This window comes from Sorex fumeus, unplaced genomic scaffold, assembly GCF_029834395.1.
Source record: "Sorex fumeus unplaced genomic scaffold, SorFum_2.1 ptg000122l, whole genome shotgun sequence".
NCBI classification, from domain to species: Eukaryota; Metazoa; Chordata; class Mammalia; order Eulipotyphla; family Soricidae; genus Sorex; species Sorex fumeus.
This window is the reverse complement of record NW_026606179.1, coordinates 8,707,652-8,727,697: the sequence shown is the minus strand read 5'-3', so window position 1 is coordinate 8,727,697 and position 20,046 is coordinate 8,707,652. Positions and strand designations below refer to the sequence as shown.

The following is a 20,046-nucleotide window of genomic DNA, read 5'->3' as shown; positions in this document are numbered from 1 at the left end:
CCTAGATGGTCACCTCCAGGAGGAATTCCTACGGGTAAACTAGCACCACCGGGGGTGTCTGAAAGCAAACATAAACTAAAAGAAGATATAAGATGTTAAAGATGCTCAGGAGAGAAAAGCTCCATCCTTTATAATCAGGGCAGCCCAAACAGACACAAGACGCAGGGCCTCGCCAGTGAGAGTGATCTTTGACTGACAGCCTGGATCAGTGCCTGAAGAAAGGGGGCATGAGGAGAGTTCAGGACAGACAGACAGCACATAGGGATGATGGACAAGCCCTGTCCACAGATGCTCAGTGGGGCATTAGAATGTGACTGAGTCACAGGAACGCAAATCCAAACAACAGTGAGCTCACATCACCAAATGCTAATGAGAATGGGTCACACCAAAAATTTGGAAGTGTTGAAGAGCTGGGGGAACAGGAAACTCTTCCCTATGGTGGGTGCATCTTCCACAACTCCATAGACATTGCAGGGAAATTTCTCCAAACAAGGAAGCATAGAACTTCCCATAGATCCATCTGGGTCATTTCTTGGCATCTATGTCCCAAATACAAATGTGTATTGTACAAGATGTATGCACACCTTTGTCCATTGTGAGGCGTGGTTAAAGGCCAAACTATGTACAGAAGTCAAACATCCTATGACAGACAGAGAAGTTAAGAGTCTATAGACACAATGGAATACTATGCAGCTGTAAGAAAAGAGGAAATAATGTCATTTTATGTCAAGCAGACATAACCAGATATTGTCATCACTTGATCACTTGATCACTTGACATCCTGTTACTCATCGATCTGCTCAAGCGGGCGCCAGTAATGTCTCCATTCGTCCCTGTTGCTTGCTAGTGTAGCCCAATGACATCTGCTCGCTCCAGGAACACAAAGAGCCTCAAACCGATTGTTCAAGGTCTTGATGAAGAAGTCTGACCATCTCGTAGGTGGGTGGCCCGCGATCTTTTGACATCCCATGGAATCCAGTCGGTAATGGCTCTAGTCCAGCGGTCATCTCCAAATCGCATTATGTGTCCAGCCCATCTGATTTTCGACGTCTTGGCAAATGAGACAGCGTCCCTGATTCTTGATTATCGACAGAGGTCGGAACTCCAGATTCTTTCTCTCACTTGAGTGAAGCGTGATACTCTAAGCATAGCTCTTTCAACTCCTCTTTGGGAGACCCGAATAGCGTTCTCATCCTATTTTCGTAGGGCCCAGATCTCTGAAGCGTATGTTAATGCAGAAAGAACAGTGGAATCAAAGAGATGTGCCTGGAGCTGGAGGTTCTTCGTCTTAGCTAAAGAAGGACAAAAAATGACTATCTGTACTTTCAATGCACTTACACTGGCATTGGATGGATCCATTGAAGACCTGAGAGTGCAAGCTTGAAAGATCAAGTACGACATCATTGGTCTGACTGAGACGAGAAGACATCAACCACATCATGCCATTTTCGACACTGGAGAAGAACTGTTCCTTGGAACATGCGACAAAAAAGGCGTCGGTTGTGTCAGTTCTTGTCAACATGAACTTGGCAACTTGGCCATGAGCATTAATTCATTTGAATGCCTAACAACCCAAATCGGACTATTACACTTGACCTATGGCCCATAATGGAACAAATAGAGTGAGAGACTGAGTTCATCATGTTGACCAAGACCGTCCATGGTAACTCACAGTTCCAGAAGGCCAAATCTAAACATTGGACATGGGAATCTTCTAGTGGACGGTTCCACAATGAAATTGATCACATCATCTTCAATCAATGATTTTGCCTCACTGATGTTGCTGCTGTCCCAAAATTCAAACGGGATCAGACCACCGTCTCCTTCATGCAAAATTCTACTTCACAGAGCAGGAAGAAAGGCCTGCAAAGTTTGAGAACTCCCAGAATTACCACCAACTGGGAGCTCTTTGGCACTATTGCAGCAACATGGGAAGATGCTGTCGTTGACAACATTGATGAAGAATACGATTAACTGGTTCAGCACCTCCATGATTGTGTGAGTAATGCTAAGAGAGAGATAGCCACAAAAACACCTGTCCTCGAAAACTTTCAAGCTCATTCACCAACGTGGCTTGGCGCAAGCCTCAGGCAACTGCAAGTGAATGTCTGAGCTTGCAGAGCAGTGCAGAGAAGTTATCAAGGAGGACCTCAAAGAGAGAAGAACAGCAGTGCTGGCCCATATGGCAGAAGTCAGGAAAAGCATTCACAATGCCCACCTGTCCTTCCCCAACTACAAGACCAAGATGACTGCCCTCCGACATCCTGATGTATCACATCTTCCAGAAGGGCAATGGAGAAGATTATCTGACTTCTACTAGGATCTCTTCTATAGCCACATCCACCTACCCACATACCAAATTCCTCGGGATGGGTATGTTGTTCCCAATGTTCTCCCTTCTGAAATTCGACACGCCATTTTGTTGGTAAAGAAGCGAACAGAACCCAGCCCAGACAAAGTCAGACCCAAACACCTGAAGAACCTGCTGTCAGATATTGCCATGTTACATGAACTAAGTCAAAGGAAAAGAGCCAAGTTCTATCCACATGCATCTGTGCAATAAGAGAGAAAATGAGAGAATGGATGGTACCACACAGGCACAAACCCTGGGGACTGGCATTCACATCTGAGAACAAAGCAGAGGGAACGAAGGTTGGGGGAGCAGAGAATGAATTGTGGGGCTCGGGTCTGTGTGGGAGGGTGTCAGGCACCTGAACGTGCAGGGTACAGAGACCAAGTACATCCCATGTCTGAACTATGCTGTGGCCAGGGGCAGCTGCTCCAGTTCCTCACTTTCTAGTACAGAATCTGTCCTGAGCATCTACAGAAGCATCTGGAATGTTCCCTGTGCCACATCACAAAATCTCTCCCATGAATGCTGAAGTGCAGCTCCTTCTCACTCTCTCACTGGACTCTGCAAGGAAAAGTATGCCACTCCAGCTAATTCCAATGTCCCTGTGTCTCCAGGGTCCTGGGATATGTCAGAGGAAGAAACTTGTGTCTCACACAGGATAAAAATAGTCTCCTCGTACTATGTAGCTGTTAGAAAAGATGAAATCATGAAATTTACATACAAGTGGTACTACATGGAAAGTATCATGCTAAGCGAAATGAGTCAGAAAGAGAGGGATAGACATAAAAAGATTGCATTCATCTGGGGGACATAAAGTAACAAAATGGGAGATTAATACCCAAGAATAGCCGAGATCAGTACCAGGAGGATTACTCCATGGCTTAGAGGCCAGCCGGGCATTCTTAGGGGAAAGGGCACCTCAGATAGAGAAGGGAGCACCAAATAAAGAGTGTTTGGAGGATCCTCCCAGGATGGGACATGCATGTTGAAAGTAGACTATGGACCGAACATGATTGCCACTCAATACCTCTTTTTTCAGACCACAACACCCAAAAGGAGAGAGAGAACAAAAGGGAATGCCCTGCCACAGAGGCAGGGTGGAATGGGGGGATGGGGGTGGGAGGGATACTGGGATCCATGGTGGTGGAAAATGGGCACTGGTGGAGGGATGGGTATTTGATCATTGTATACTCGAAACCCAAGCACAAAAATTTGTAAGTCTACAACTGTACCTCATGGTGTTTCACTAATAAAAATAAAAAAAAAATAGTCTCCTCCTCTTCCATGTGCCGCCCCTGATGGTGACTGCTGGACAGGGACACAGGCAGGCACAGATACAAACATCTCCACAGGGTCATGGTGCCACATGGAGCACTGACAGCACCTATGGGCCATGCTTATAGGGATCTGTCTCTGTCAGTCGATGCCTACACAGTGCTCTGTCTGCTCCTGCTCCAGTACTCAAAGCCCTCATCTCCATCAGCCTCCAGAATCTCTGTCTGTCATGTGAGCACTGCCTCATCCCTTCACATCACAGACAAGATCAGTCCTGAGCACAGTTGTGGTGTGCGGGTTGTTATCACTGAGTGACAGAGAGGAGATAGACAGAGAAAGTTCTCCTTCCTGAGGGCCTGATGTCACGTCCTGTGACAGGCAGGACCAGCTCCGAGGACACACCCAATGTCTGTCCTGTAGGGCACCAAGTTTCCCTATAGCTGGGACAGAAAAAGACGCCATGACCCTCCTCACAGTCCTGATCTGTCTGGGTGAGTCTGCAAGGGGGACCCGAGCCTGAGGGACCCAGAGTCAGGGGACGCAGGATTCAGGGGGCCCTGGGACGAGTTTCCTCAGAGTCAGGACAGACTCTCACAGGGTCTCTCTTCCAGGGCTGAGTCTGGGCACCGGGACCCCCGTGCAGGCAGGTAAGGGAGTCACAAGGTCCCAGGGGTCCCTAAGACATATCCTACAACTGGGATGGAAACAGAAATTGTCGGGTATGGTTAGGGGGTTGTAGGGGATCATAGACTGACAGCTGGAACTGGGGTGGGAATGTCTGTGACCAGCTTCTGCTTCTTTCCAGGGACCCTCCCCAGACCCACCCTCTGGGCTGAGCCAGGCTCTGTGATTCCCCAGGGGAGTCCCGTGACCCTCTGGTGTCAGGGCACACCAGGGACCCAGAAGTACCTTGCGAAATTCTGGGAAGATGTATCGGCTATCACCGAAACAGAAATGTTACTGGCATCGAAGGACAAGGCCCAGGTTCACATGGACAGTACAGGACAGGACGATGTGGGGACGTACAGATGTAAGCAGTGCAGGCTGTCGAGGTGCTCAGACTATAGCGACTATGTATCTCTGGTGGTCACAGGTGAGACTCACAGGTGCTGCACTCAGGGGTGTCTGCACTCAGTAGGGTCAGGTGTGAGCCTGTAACTCCTGTCCCCTTTTAGGAGTCTACAGCAAACCATTCCTTTCTGTCCTGCCAAACCCCGTGGTAGCCTCAGGAGTGAACGTGACCCTCCAGTGCGGCTCCTCAGAGAGATTCCATGGATTTGTTCTGGCTCAGGAGGGAGAGCCTCAGTCCTCATACCTGAAGTCACAGCCACACCCCACTGGGCAGTTCCAGGCCCTGTTCTCAGTGGGGCCTGTGACCCCCGGTCGCAGCTGGACATTTCAGTGTTATGGGCATTTTCTCGACTCTCTGGTGTGGTCTCAGCCCAGCGACCCTCTGAAGCTCCTGGTCTCAGGTGAGCCCTCATGGTCTCATCCAGGCTTTGCAGCTACATGGGATTATTGGGGTCTTTCCCCAAGGTGGGCATGTGTATGCAAGTGGGGTGAGGGAGTATGGGGGGTTCTGGTCTAGAGTGTGGGGACAGTGTTCTCTGGGGACAGTACAGGACAGAGGGGCCAAAGCCCAAGCACTTGTCCCGTCTCACCTCACAACATATCTGGACTCCAAAGTGACTCAGGTAGGATTGAATCCAGACATATAGGGAGGCTGAGGGAGCCCAAAGGGAGCACAAGGGGAGCTAAGGAGGAGAGGAAGCCTATGGGCCCTCAGGAGAAGAGCCCTGGGGAATGCCTCTGAGATCTGCAGAACCTCCTCAGCCCCCACTGACCATTCTCAGAAGCAGCTACCACCAGGAGCACAGCTCAGGACAATCTGGATTCCAGCAATGGTGAGTAGGAACTCTCAGGAGGGGGCATGCAGGCATTTCCTGTTCAGGGAAGGGAGCTCTGGGGTGGTTCACTCCTGGCTCTGTCCCCTCAAGACCCTCCCCTGTCACCAGCCCACTCACTAGACTACATGGTGGAGAATGTCAGCCGGATGCTTGTGGGAGCTGTGGTACTGCTGCTTCTCAGGATTCTGCTCCTCAAGGTTCATCTCATCCAGGGAAGGTCACGGAGACTGTCAGGACGCAACAAGTGGGGACAGGAGCTTGAGGAGGCAGAGCCTTGGGACCCGGATGGCCACAGGCAGTGAGGAATGAGTTGGTGATGCCACTGAGAGCTGTGAGGCTGTCTGTGGGGCTGGATGAAAAGGGCCTGGATCCCGGTTATGCTCTGCTCGTTAGGGGTATCCCCTCCTGCCTCAGTGGCTTCCTGAATTGTCTCCTTGCTTCATCTTCCTCAGGATGAGGGGGAACCCCCCAAGGTGACTCTTGCAAATGTCCCACCCACCTCCTTTCTTGCAGAAAGGTGTCTGGTATCAGAAATTCCTGATGTGCATTCACTGATGTGTCTGTCTCCAGTTCACACACTTGCTCTGGCCTCAGCAGCTTCATCAAAGGCCATAACTAGCCTGTGAGTTCAGTTCACTGCCTTGAGGTACAAAAGGGCGGGGTCTTAGAGTGTGACACCACAGCTCAGTCCCACAGTCAAACACTCATATCTCCCAGCAATGCTGTCATTAGCCCTGTGTTCCCTGAGCACAGTGGGATGTTCCTAGATGCAGAAAGGCCCTGGTGCTCCCTGAAGATGGTGAGGTATTCCCAGATCCCCAGAGATTCAAGGAGAGCAAGGGCTCCCTTCACCATGGACTTTCCTGTCCTTTCTTCATCAGTGACACCGACACCGTGACTTTCCCAGAAATGTCCCCTTGGGACTCCATCACTGTGACAGAGCAGGCTGGTGGTGTGCTGCTTGCCCAGAAACGCTTCAGAAAATTCTGATGTGAGGCATTTGCTGATTTTAAATACACACCATGACCAAGCCCACAGTCCCTATTGGTTATAGGATGATATCACATTAGAGTCTCGGAGATTCTAAGCAAACCGCAGCGTCCATATCCAGTGTTCAGGGCTGATAGGCATTCCCTGGCAGAGAGACCTAAGAACAGGCTGTAGGTGCAACAACCGTTTTTTGAAAATTCAACAGAGCTAATATAGGGAAGAGGAACCGCTAAAGAGTGGGGGACAGGGATAGATTGGGAAACTATGCTGGGGAAGTACAGGACAAAGTTGTTTAACACAAATACAGGAAATTGTGAGCATTCCTGGAGATGCAATGTGTCACAGAAGCACAGCAATGGGTGGGAAAAGAGAGTGGCAAGAAAGGCACTTAACAGAATGTCCAAGCAAGGCAGGAGAATAGACCATAGTCAAGATGAAGTGCTTATAAAAGAGGGGCTAGGGTTAGCCACAGCAATTTACAAATTATGGAGAGCTGGTGCCCCTTTTGGTACTGCCCTTTGCCATCTCTGAAGTTTGTCTCTGAAACTCTCTTGCCTCAAGGAGAATACCCAGGTATTTAATCCACAGGATAGCACCATCTGGATGGCTTGGAAACAGTGTCAGTGGGGAATCCAATATCTCCCCTTTTTCTGTTTCTCAAACACAAGAAATTGAAAATGGCCTTGTGGGTCATGCTCTCAGCTTTGGCTAGTATTCACCATAGGAGGCAGAATCCTAGAATCAATAAAACAAACATGATAAGTAAGGCCATAACCCCTTTCCCCCCTGTCCCAACAAGACCCCGAGTCGTCACCAACAAACGGCCTCTTTGGCTCCTGATCAAGTCACATAATGTCCATGATCACAGAGACTCCGAAACGAATCTTGGAACCCAGTGGCTTTTGGCAGAAATATGTCCGGTCCCTGCAGTAGGTTACCGGCAATGGGCCACCCCAGGTGGAAATAGGTTTCGTGCCTTGGCCTGTTCCCTCTGGCGGTCTGGTGGCCGCCATCATCCAGAGGCCACTGGACAGTCAGGTTTGGGCCTGCAGTGACAAGACATGCAGGACTTCAAGGGATGGGGGTGGAGCCAGCCCTTTCCTCCCCAGCGCAAAGAGACCCCGAATTGCGGCCCACAAATGGCCTCTCTGGCTCTTGATCAAGCTGCTTAATGGCCATGACCCCAGAGACTCAGAAACAAATCTTGGAACCCAGCAGCTTTTGGCAGAAATGTGTATGAACCCCGCAGTAGGTTACTGTCGCCGGGCCACCCCAGGGGGAAAAGGGTGCTGTCCCTCTGACTGCTCCCCCTTGGAGGTTGCGTGGCTGCCATTATCCAGAGGCCACTGGACAGTCAGGTTTGGGCCCGCAGTGACGAGACACTCAGGGCCTCATGGGATGGGTGTGGAGCCGGCCCTTTCCTCCCCATCCCAACAAGACACTGAGTCGCCACCCATGAACGGCCTCTCTGTCTCCTGATCAAGCTGCTTAACAGCCATGATCCCAGAGACTCAGAAACAAATCTCGAAACCCAGCAGAGTTTGGCAAGAAATACATCCAGATTTAATTGTTAAAATTTCAGAATTTCATGAAATGAGCAGAAACTTTCTCAAAGAAGAAATCCGAATGGCAAAAAAGCACATGAGAAAATGCTCTACATCATTAATCATCAGGGAGATGCAGATCAAAACCACAATGAGATACCATCTCACACCTCAGAGACTGGCCCACATTCAAAAGAACAAAAGCAACCGATGCTGGCGTGGATGTGGCGAGAAAGGGACACTCCTTCACTGCTGGTGGGAATGTCCACTGGTTCAGCCCTTCTGGAAAACAGTATGGACGATTCTCAAAAAATTAGAAATTGAGCTCCCATTTGACCCAGCAATACCACTCCTGGGAATATATCCCAGAGAGGCAAAAATGTATAGTCGAAGTGACATCTGCACTTGTTTGTTCATTGCAGCACTCTTTACAATAGCCAGAAACTGGAAGAAACCTGAATGCCCACGAACAGATGACTGGTTAAAGAAACTTTGGTACATCTACACAATGGAGTACTATGTAGCTGTTAGAAAAGATGAAGTCATGAAATTTATATACAAGTGGTACAATATGGAAAGTATCATGCTAAGCGAAATGAGTCAGAAAGAGAGGGATAGACATAGAAAGATTGCATTCATCTGGGGGATATAAAGTAACAAAGTATGAGATTAATACCCAAGAATAGCTGAGATCAGCACCAGGAGGATTACTCCATAACTTAGAGGCCAGCCGGGTATCCTAGAGGAAAGGGCAGTTCAGATAGAGAAGGGAGCACCAAATAAAGGATGTTTGGAGGATCCTCCCAGGAGGGGAGATGCATGTCGAAAGTAGACTATGGACTGGACATGTTTGCCACTCAATGCCTCTTTTGCAGACCACAACACCCAAAAGGAGAGAGAGAACACAGGGGATTGCCCTGCCACAGAGACAGGGGGGATGGGGGGATGGGGGTGGGAGGGATATTATCCATGGTGGTGGAAAATGGGCACTGGTGGAGGGATGGGTATCTGATCATTGTATAATTGAAACCAAAGCACAAAAAATTGTAAATCTACAACTTTAAAAAAAATAAAATAAAATAAAGGGGAAAAAAAATTTTCAGAATTTCAAAATTGTGTGTCCACTACTGCAGCCGTGTGGCATCATATGTTATTCATAACCAGCAATATAAAACAAATTGTCTACTGTTGCCTTTTCAGCAGATCTGAGTGTTGGGGTAAAATCTCAAATAATAATGGGGGGGTCTGGTGTCAAAATATTGAATGTAATCGAAGTAGAGAGAGAATAATGTGGAAATCATCTGCCTCACAGCTAGGGGGAGGGTGTTGGATGGGGGTATACTGGGGTTTTTGGTGGTGGAGAATGGGCACCGGTGAAGGTACGGGTGTTTCATTGTATGACTGAGACTTAAACCCAAAAGCTTCGTAACTGCTCTCATGGTGATTTAATAAATAAAATTATAAAAAATGGAAAAAAGTAAGGTGGAGTTCATGCACAATTAAATCAGCCTAATCAGTGGCTGAATAAATAGCAGTACCCCTACATTAAAAAAAAATAAGGCCATATCCAGCTGCCAATGACTTGGGTGATGCTTTACCACCACTAATTCCCGTCTCTGCCCTGTATTGCATCCGTAATTCACTGGGCGAAATTCTCGGATAGAATTCTTGTGAGTTTTTTTCTTTTTGGGTCACGTCCAGCTATGCACAGGGGTTACTCCTGGCTTTGCACTCATTAATTACTCCTGATGGTGCTCAGCAGACCATATGGGATGCTGGAGATCGAACTAATGCCCTACCTGCTGTACTATTGCTCTAGCCCCTTGTTAGTATTTTTTAAAAAATCCTTAGACAATTTCATCCTGAAAGGCAAGAGTATCAAGATGCACATTTCCTTCTAAACGTTGAAAATGGTACCTAATGTTGTTCCAAGTATGTGAGGACTCATAATATCTATGGGAGACACAGAAAGAGGAACTAGTCCAGACCCAGTATCATTTATTGTTCCAAGACTTTCACCTGCCCCTGGACCCAGAGCTGTGCTAGCTGTTAAGCGTCCAATCGTTGCTCAATGTTGTGATTGATCGTTGTCTGCACGTCCAGAGGTGCTGAATGTCATTTTGCCCCGATTTGACGAAATCATTTATCAAATTAACAGCCTCCTCACAGAACCACTCTCACATCATAGTCTGAGGAGATGGCAGCTGACTGATCATCCACATTGCCTTCATCTGATGCACTGAAGTGGAGTCATATGGAAGAGATTGGCAGGGGGGTGTCTCTCCAGATTGACATCAGTAGGGAACATTAAATTACCTGTGGAGGAAGATATGTGCTCTAGAGCACATTCATTCTGGGCTTTGGGCATGGGAGGAACTGAAGGCATAGCTTTCTTGCCAGTAGAAACGTTGTTTCATCTTTAATCTTCTTAAAAGTCTCTCTACCTAAATTATGAGAAAACATCCCCTATAGATGTAGGCATGTAGATTAGGAAAGAACACCCCCCACATTATGGTAATGAAGTTTCTGGGAGGTAAAGTCACTAGTCCTAAACCTACCTTGAGGATACAGAAAGCAAGACCCGACTTTTTCTAGCAACAGCCCCTGAGGAGACTGGACCCCAGGAAAACCCTGGCATACCCGCCAGTACTCCCTTTAATCTGGTTAATCCAAGAGGCTCAGCTAGCCCAGACCAGAGAAGACTGGACCACCTTCCAAGAGAAGATCCAGCGGGAACAAAGGTCAAGAAAAGGAGTTTCAAAGAAGACCACTCCCAACTCTACCTCCTTGACATCAACCCTAGCAACGGACTCTTACCTAACTAGAAAGCCTCAGCTGGGGGCGGATTGGAAAAACCCTATAAAAGCCACCGTGAACAATTGGAGGGCGCACATATGCTGCCTGAGCCCATGTGCCGCTTGTGCTCAAGTGGCCAAGCACATGTGGTGCCCGCATCTCCCCTTTTGAGATGTGGACTTTCATGCTGCCATATCTAATGCTGGGGTGTGTGTTGGGGCTCTCTCCACCCTTAGAGAAGACAGCATTCTCTCTTGAGTCCGTTACTCTCTCTCCCTCACTCTCCCTCCCTCCTTCCCCTTCCTAAAAACCTCCAAATAAAATCTGTTTTACTTCACTGCTGGTCTACTCTTGAAATTCTTTTTTATGAGGCAAGACAAGAGCCCCATAACCTTGGGTAAGCACTGACTTTCCTTTCCTGCAAAGAGCAATTTCTCACTCCAACCTGAGTCTGTGACTCCCTGAGAAATTGGGTGGTGGGGATCAACTCCTGTGCCGAGAAACTAAGCGAAGGTGAGGCCACCTCTCAGGGTTGGTGGGGCTCTGGCCCATGCCACACATGGGCTCATCACAGACTTTATCAGTCCTGGGTTTCCCAGTCCCTGGGAGGCAAAAGCTGACCTGGCGAAAGTCGCCATCTCTTTCCTCTCTGCCTCACACAAGCCACCCTTGGGGCCCACCTTCTTCACAGTCTCATAACTAATATCCTTCTCCCTACTGCTACCTTCCAAAACCTGGACAGCAGAGTCAACAGTTGCCCAAGTGACCCAGAATCATGGGGGTTTGAGCCCCTTCTTTGTAAACATTGTCCTTAACCCTTTTTACATATCTTTGTCTCTAAAAGAACCTTATGGGGAAACCAAGTATTAAATTTGTAGACAATTTTAAGATAAGACCAGAGTTGGTCCCAGTGATGTTGGTGGGCCCCACTGGTGGCTTGTGTGAGGCAGGGAAGAGAGAGACTGTCACTTTCTCCTGACCCACCTCTGCCACCTCGAGACCCAGCTGGGAAGACTAGGACTGAGTCTGCAGTGAGCCCCTGCTTGGCAGGGCCAAAGCCCCTCCAGCCACACCAGGCGGCCATCAAGTCACACCTGACTGTCCTCTTGGTCTTAGCAAAGGAGTTGATTCCCACCATCTGATTTCTCTGGGAGCCACAGAGTTGTAGATTTGATTTAGGGCTGGTGATCATATTACTTCCCTGAAGTTTCATTGTCCTGATGTGGGGGACATCCCTAATGCACTTGCTTACACAACCAGGAAATGCGTTCTCCAGTTTTACACAAGAAATCCTGAATGAACTCAGTGAATGGCTTGGCATGTTCAGTCCTGTATGAGATGTCCTTGGGATGACACTAATTATGTCCCATTTTAGCAGCTAGGAGGATGTCAATGATTGAGTCCCCAGTACCCCCAAAAATCTGTTATCACACTCAACCCTTCATGTGGGTGATCTCTGAACACAGTCTTTTCACCTCTAGAGTTTCTGTACAGGGGCCACTTCTAACCGACCCATGATGTCTGTGTTTCCTGGGGTTCTTGGAGTCGAAAGACATTCCCTGTTTGATGAATGAAGACAGTTTGCAGACAAATCACCAAACAACAACTTTTCCTGAAAATTAAATATATGGAAAGAGAAATCTCTAAGAGTGGGGATACAGGAATAGAATGGGAAACAATTGGAGAAAAGTACAGGACAGAGGAAAAGTTTAACACAGCAGGGGGCATTGTGAGCATCCCGGAGAGTCTGTGCCACAAGAGCACTGCAATGGGCTCAACAAAAGGGTGGCAGGGAGCTCAATGAACAGAATCCCCTAGCAAAGAAGGGAAATAGAGTCACAGTCAAGCCAAATTGCTCTTAATAGAGGGGCACATCGTGTGCCACAGCACCACACGACCACTGACAGGGATCTGTCCTGGTCAGCCAATGCCCACGTGGTGCTCTGTCCACGCCTCTCTGGCTCGAGTGCTTGAAGCCCTCATCTCCATTAGCCTCCAAAGATTTTGACTGTTCTGTGAGCACCACCTCATCCCTTCACTCACAGACAAGATCAGTCCTGAGCACAGTTGTGGGGTTGTTATCACTGAGCAACAGAGAGGGGACAGGGATAGTTTCCCTTCCTGAGAGCTCAGAAGTGATACTCTGAGACACAAAGGACCAGCCCAAGGACACACAATGTGTCTGTCCTATGGGACATGGAGTCCTCATGGCTCAGCCAGGGCAGAAGGACATTCCATGACCCCCCTCAAGACCCTGCTCTGTTTGGGTGAGCCTGCAGGGGGGACTCAAATCTGTGGAGCCAGGGTCAGGGGATCTGGGTTTAGGGTGTCTCTGGGAAGAGGTTCCCTCAGACTCAGGACAGACCTTCACAGGGTCTCTCTCCCAGGGATGAGTGTGGGCACCAGGAACCCCGTGCAGGCAAGTGAGTGTCCCCAGAGCCAGGAAGCCCCAGGACAAAGCCCACAGCTGGGATAGGGACAGCAGTCCAAATGGTGGTGGGAGGGAAGGGGGTCCTGAGTCAAGAGCTTTGACTGGGGTGGGAATGTCTGTGACAAGTCTCTGGTTCATTCCAGGGACCCTCCTCAAAACAACCTTATGGGGTGAGCAGGCAGTTTTGTAGCTAATGGGAGCTCTGTGACCACCTGGTGTCTGGGAACCCCAGATGCACAGAAGTACCTTCTGAAAGGAGCAGGAAGCTCAGGTCCCCAGACAATATAAATTTCACTGGAATCGGGGTACAAGGGCAGGCGCCATATGAACTTTGTGGGGCTCAAAGCTGTGGGGCTGTATGCCTGTGAGACTGTGGGTTCTGGGGTGCTGAGAAGAAGGTGGCATTCTGGACTGGTGGTCTCAGATGAGACTCACTCGGGGCTCTGTGCTGCTCTCAGGGATTTCTCTACTCAGCAGGTGGGGTGTGACCCTGTAAGCCCTGTCCCCTCCTAGGAGTCTACAGCAAACCGTCCCTCTCGATCCTGCCAAGTCCTGTGGTGGCCTTTGGAGGGACCGTGACCCTCCAGTGCAGCTCCTCAGAGAGATTCCACAGATTTGTTCTGGCTCAGGAGGGAGAGCCTCAGTCCTCGTACCTGCAGTCACAGCCACACCCCAGTGGGCAGCCCTGTTCTCAGTGGGGCCCGTGGCACTTTATTGCAGTGTACATTTTGTGTTATGAGCATTTTGATGACGTATTTTCCTTATAACCAACTTCAGGTCCTTCTGAACACAGAGTGAGTCTTAAGGATGAGGCTCATTCCACAAACTTGCACAGTGGACCCCAAAGATTACTTAAAGGGTCCCTTGAAATCTGCATCTAGGGCTCTCCCATCTCAATCCCTTTCCTGTTCCATTAGGGATTGATTGATCATCAGTGTTCGCTGACAGATATCAACAATGACCATAAACATGAATGAGACACCCAGGGCTCAGTGTCACACCCCAGAGCTGAACCCCACTCAGCAGCATCTGTCTCACTCACGTGGCTGACTGTGCTGGCTTATGCATGTTGGATGTTTGAGGGGTGCATGTGACTGAACTTGCCTTAAGTTCTCATTCCCTAGGTTCTTACACAAAGTGGGTAAGAGACTGACACAGGCCCTATTTCTGTTTTTCTACTCTCTGTATTCCGTAGCTGCAAAGCAGCCACGTGATACATCATAAGATACTCCTACCCATTTTCCATAAAATCATAGATATATATATATATATCGAAGAGTCTGGCCTGCTACCAAGAGCATCCTGCCCACACGGCAGAGTCTGGCAAGCTCCCCGTAGCTTATTCGATATGCCAAAAATACTAACAATAACAGGTCCATTCCCCTGGCCCTGAAAGAGCCTCCAATTGTTGGGAAAAATGAGTAAGGAGAGGTGGCTAAAATCTCAGGGTTGGGATGAATGGAGACATTACTGGTGCCCACTCGAGTAAATCAATGAAAAATGGGATGAAAGTGATACAGTAATACTCTCTGGTCTGTACTAGTCACCTTTGACTCTCTGCTTTGCTAATAGTTTGAGACCAGAACAGACGCATCCTGAGTTCAGGACTCTGATGCACAGAATGGGCTTTGCTCAAACCTCTCTGAGGGTGCCCCTTCCCCCCTAAAACTCCCTGGGCTCTGGAGGGTTGGTTCAAATGGAGGGAGTCAGCTGGAGGATTCCTGACAGGACCCGCCTGAGTGATCCCTGAGCAGTGCCAGGTGCGCTGCCAAGACACATAGATCCAGAGCAGAGGACAGGGCTGATGGGAAGTGAAAGGGACCCCGCTCCCCCATTACCCTCAGCCTCCCACACTCGGGAACCCCTCACTCCCTTCAAGGGACAGGTCCTCAGCCTGAGAACAAGCACTGGGGATGAGCGGGTCTGAGCAGAGACGTGCTCCCTTGCACAGCGGACCCCATTCTCAGGAACATGGAGGCCTTACTACATGGTCTCGGCTCCAAAGTGACTCAGGCAGGATCTGAATCCAGATATTCGGGGAGGCTGAGGGAGCCTGAGGAAGCACCTGAAGGGAGTTAAGGAGGAGAGGAACCCGCAGGCTGCAGGGGAGCAGGAGAACCCAGGAGACACTTCTAAGATCTCAGAGTTCCTCACACACACACACACCCGACCATTCTCAAAAGCAGCCGCCACCAGGAGCCCAGCTCAGGGCAAGCTCGATTCTAGCAACTGTGAGTGGGGACCCTTGGGAGGGGGCAGGGGGCATAAAAAACTCAGGTATGCGGATTTTGTGACTGAAATATCCAGGCTTCCATGAAATGGGGGGTGGGGAGGGTGGACTACCTTCCTCCATCTCCCTGGACTTCTGGAAAACCCAGCAGTCATGTACATGCCCCAAAGCCATCACCTCAGTTAAAATTAACTCCAGCTGTATCACTCTGTTAAAAATTCTGCACATCCTTGAGACGCGGTCACATTAGCGGCCGTGGAACATCTCAAAATCTGCAACACTGATAAACTAAGAAAAACACACCATATTGGATGGGGTGTAATATAGAAAGCAAACAATCTCGATTAACAAAATATAAACATGGAACACTTAACCTGTAACAGCATTTTAGTAATCTTTTTACAAGGGTTTAGTGGCTCTATGGTGAGATACAACAATCTTCACTGAATTTCTTCTAAGGAAAGCTTTTTGGTCATTCTTTCAACAAATTATTTATGACAGTATGAAATAATTTATTGAGGGCCTGCAATGAGGCAAGACTTAAGCGGTGGTTGGAAAGTTGGAAACAATGGTGGTGGGAAGGTGCAATGGTGATGGGAGTGGTGTTGGAATATTGAATGTCTATAACAATTTATTATGAAAGTTTTGTAAAATAAATAAAAGAAAAAGAAATAAAAATCAGAGTGATGGAGCAACAGGACAGCGTGGAGGGCACTTTCCTTGCATAAGGCGATCCAAGGCTCAATCTCTGACACCCAGGATAACCTCCAGAACACTGCCAGGACTAATTCCTGAGTGCAGAGCCAAGAGTAACCCTGAGCATTGAGAATGCCGACCCCCAAATATGGAAGAGGATATTAGTCATAGTGTGGGAAGGGTCGAACTCTGGTGGCTGCAACCCTCCCCTGGCTGAATGGGACCCATTTCCTGTCCTTCCTCCACACCGACGTTGTTACCAGGTCTGCCCATGACCCAGATCTGTCCCTCTAGAACCAGCACCAGGGACCAATTCCTGTGAGTGTGGGATCTTTCCGTGAGTGTCGCAGTGAGGCTCCTTCTTTCTCTCTCACTGAATTTTACAAGGAACAATCTGCCACTCCGGTGGATTCCAGTGTTCCTCTGTCCCAAGGATCCTGGGAGATGTCAGATGAAGAAATTTGAGTCTCACACAGGGATAAAAAAGATCTTCTGGGCGTCCATGTGCAAAATGATAAACAAACATGCTGTGGCTCCATGTTTCACCTGCCACCCCCTGAGGGCCACAGCTGGACAGGGACAGGTACAGACACAAACATTTTCCACAGGGACACGGGGCCACATGGCACACTGACAGCACCTCACAGGCCTCACTGACAGGGAGCTGTCACGATCAGCTGATGCTCTCGCAGTGCTTGCTCAACACTACTCCTTCTCCAGTGCTCCCAGTCGATGGCTGCAAAGGCTGTGCTGCTCTTGCTCCAGTACTCAAAGCCCTCGTCTCCCTAAGCCTCAAGAACCTCTGTCTGTCATGTGATCACCGCCTTGTCCCTACACATCACAGACAAGATCAGTCCTAAGCACAGTTGTGCAGTGGGGGTTATCACTGAGCAAGAGAGAGGGACTGGGACAGTTCCTCTTCCTGAGGGCTCTGATGTGACACCTCATGATACACAGGACCAACCCCAAGGTCACACCTTGTGCCTGACCTGTGGGGCTCCAAGTTCCCATGGCTCGACCAGGACAGGTGGAGACGACATGACCCCCCCCCCCCTCCATGGCCCTGCTCTGTCTGGGTGAGTCAGCAAGAGAGACCTGAGTCTGGGGGGCCCTGGGACGAGGTTCCCTCAGGCTCAGGACAGACTCTCACAGGATCTCTCTTCCAGGGCTGAGTGTGGGCACCGGGACCCCCATGCATGCAGGTGAGTGTGTATGGGACCACAGCTGGAATAGTGCCAGCAGTTCTGGAGGCATGTGGGGGCCCTGATCTAAGAGCCGAGATGGGGCAGAAATGTCTAGCAAGCCTCTTCTTCTTTCCAGGGACCCTGCCCAGACCCACCCTCTGGGCTGAGCCAGGCTCTGTGATCCCCCAGGGGAACTCTGTGACCTTTTGGTGTCAGGGAACCCTGGGGACTCAGACGTATGTCATTGAAGGAATTGAACATACAGGTGTCAGACAGATAGAACTTCCACTGGAATCTGGTGACAAGATCAAGCTTTCCATGAACATCACAAGTAACAGCTATGCAGCCTGGTACACCTGTAAGCAGTGTGACCTCTTGGGGTGCTCAAAAGAAAGCAACTCCCTGCAGTTGATGGTCACAGGTGAGACTTTGGGGCCTGGGGACCCCAGAAGGGAGGGGCTCTGCTCTCAGGCATCTCCCTGGAGTGTCGGTATGACCCAGGAGCCCTGTCTTCTTTACTAGGATCCTACAACAAACCCTGTCTCTCCGCCCTGCCAAGCCCTGTTGTAACCTCAGGGGGTAACGTGACCCTCCAGTGTCACTCACGGAAGAAATTCAAAGGTTTGGCTCTGACTCAGGAGGGAGAATCTGGGCCCTCCCAGACCCTGGACTCACAGCCACACCCCAGTGGGACATTCCAGGCCCTGTTCTCTGTGGGCCCCCTGAGCCTTGGACCCAACTGGACCTTCAGGTGTTATGGCTATATGTATGATCATCAAGTGTGGTCTCAGCCCAGCAACCCCCTGCATCTCCTGGTCTCAGGTGAGTCCCACCCTGGTCCCATCCAGATTATTGGGGTGTTGTCTCACAGGGGAGCCAGTGTCAGCAGTGGGCTGAGGGGGTATTGGGGTCTTGATTCACAGAGTGTGGAGACAGTGTCCCCTGGGAATAAAGGGACAGAAAACCCTCCCTCCTGAGGCCCTATCCCCCACCCCCCTGGCCCTGCCCATAGTGCTAGAATGGGAGAGATTGACGGACTCTGAGACATGGCCTCCTCCTCCTCCTCCTGCTGCTGGTAACTGGCCTGACACACACAGACCCAGACAGGAACTGCCCATTCTCCCACCTACACATTGAGCACGACTCTCTCTGTCCACAGAGAGAAGTGGGTGTGTATGTAAATAGTGTCACCTGCATAAATACATATTACATCTCGCCCGCATGGCAGAGCCTGGCAAGCTCTCCATGATGTATTCGATATGCCAGACACAGTAACAACAAAGTCTCCAATGGAGATGTTACTGGGCCCACTCGAGCAAATCGATGATCAATGGGAGGGCCTTTAATTTAATTAATTATTAGACTTACATATTTTATAAGGTAAAGGTAAAGGCCCTCCCGTTGATCGTCGATTTGCTCGAGCGGGCCCAGTAACGTCTCCATTGGAGACTTTTGTTGTTACTGTGTCTGGCATATCGAATACTATCGGTAGCTTGCCGGGCTCTCCGAGAGGGGCGGAGGAATCGAACTCGGGTCGGCCATGTTGGCCGCTTGTAAAATCAATAAAGTATATAATGTTTCTTTAATGTGCTATATATTAAGCATGTAACCATAGGTATAGAACACAGGTACAATACATTTACATGTAACGGTGATCACATAACTCAGTTTGTACAAGTGCCTTGATCTACTGATGTTGTCACTAAGCTTATGCATTGACAGAGGCCAGAGAGAGAGCCCAACAGTTATCGCTCTGCCTTGCTAAGGTTGATGTGGGTTCCATCCCCAGCGTCCCAAAGTGTCCTCAAAGTACCTCTAGGAGTGATCGCTGAACACTGCCTGTGTGCAACGAAAACAAAACACACAGAGATCCACTGGAGAGAATCGTGCTGAGTGAAATCAGAGAGAGAGGAACAGACCGGAGTGATCTCTCATGTGTGGGATATGAAGAAACCTTGTAGGGGAATATTGGGGCCATAGAAATAAAGAGCAGAACTTGGCTTTGGTAGGAAGCTTGGTCCTGGGTCAGGGGGAGGGGAGTTAAGGAAGGGAACACTGGACAGTGAGGAAGGGGGAATACCTGCCAGAGTCAGGCTGGCAGCAGGGCGGAACACGGACACTGGTGGAGTGTAGTGGGCACTGGTGAGGGGTCAGTGTTCAAACAATAGGTGGCTGAAACTCAATCATAAATATCTTTGTAACCCTATAATTTCAGTGACTTTTTAATGAAAAAAAAACTAGAAAATTGTGATGTGGCTGTCCCAGAGGGGACCAGCCTCCACTTTACCCTCAGCCCAGCTCAGGACGATTCCAGCAGCAGAGGGTGGGCCACTCTGGGAGGGGGTAGAGGGGGATGTCTTGTCTAGGGAAGCGAGCCCTATTCAGCTCACTCCAGACCTTTGTCCCCACTAGACCCTCCCCTGTCACCCACCCACCACCAGGACTACACGGTGGATAATGTCGACCGGATGCTCGTGGGCGCTGTGGTCCTGCTGCTCCTCGGGATTCTGCTCATCGAGGTTCATCTCAGCCAGGGAAGGTCGCAGGGACCGTCAGGAAACAACAAGGGGGGACAGGAGCTTGAGGAGGCGGAGACTTGGAACCCGGATGGTCAAGGGGGTGAAGAATGAGTTGGTGACA

General features: G+C 49.5%; 2 protein-coding genes across 2 annotated transcripts in view; one reads left to right on the top strand and one right to left on the bottom strand.

Annotated features, from left to right (window-relative positions):
• The window catches only part of PPP1R12C (protein phosphatase 1 regulatory subunit 12C), a 225,441-nt gene that overhangs the window by 52,661 nt on the left and 152,734 nt on the right, over window positions 1-20,046 (bottom strand). The gene's annotated exons all lie outside the window — the stretch shown is intronic.
• LOC130044496 (leukocyte immunoglobulin-like receptor subfamily A member 5) lies at window positions 4,089-20,036 on the top strand. Its single transcript, XM_056137235.1, has 7 exons — window positions 4,089-4,119; window positions 4,240-4,275; window positions 4,434-4,721; window positions 4,804-5,100; window positions 5,656-5,752; window positions 18,158-18,228; window positions 19,819-20,036. Exons 1-7 carry the CDS (start codon window positions 4,089-4,091, stop codon window positions 20,034-20,036), a joined length of 1,038 nt encoding a protein of 345 aa, XP_055993210.1.

Excerpts from the sequence above, each read along its gene's own strand:
- LOC130044496 (XM_056137235.1), top strand. The coding sequence starts at position 4,089 with ATGACCCTCCTCACAGTCCTGATCTGTCTGG. Across the intron at positions 4,120-4,239 it reads CACAGTCCTGATCTGTCTGG|GGCTGAGTCTGGGCACCGGG; the intron begins GTGAGTCTGCAA and ends TCTCTCTTCCAG. Across the intron at positions 4,722-4,803 it reads TGTATCTCTGGTGGTCACAG|GAGTCTACAGCAAACCATTC; the intron begins GTGAGACTCACA and ends GTCCCCTTTTAG.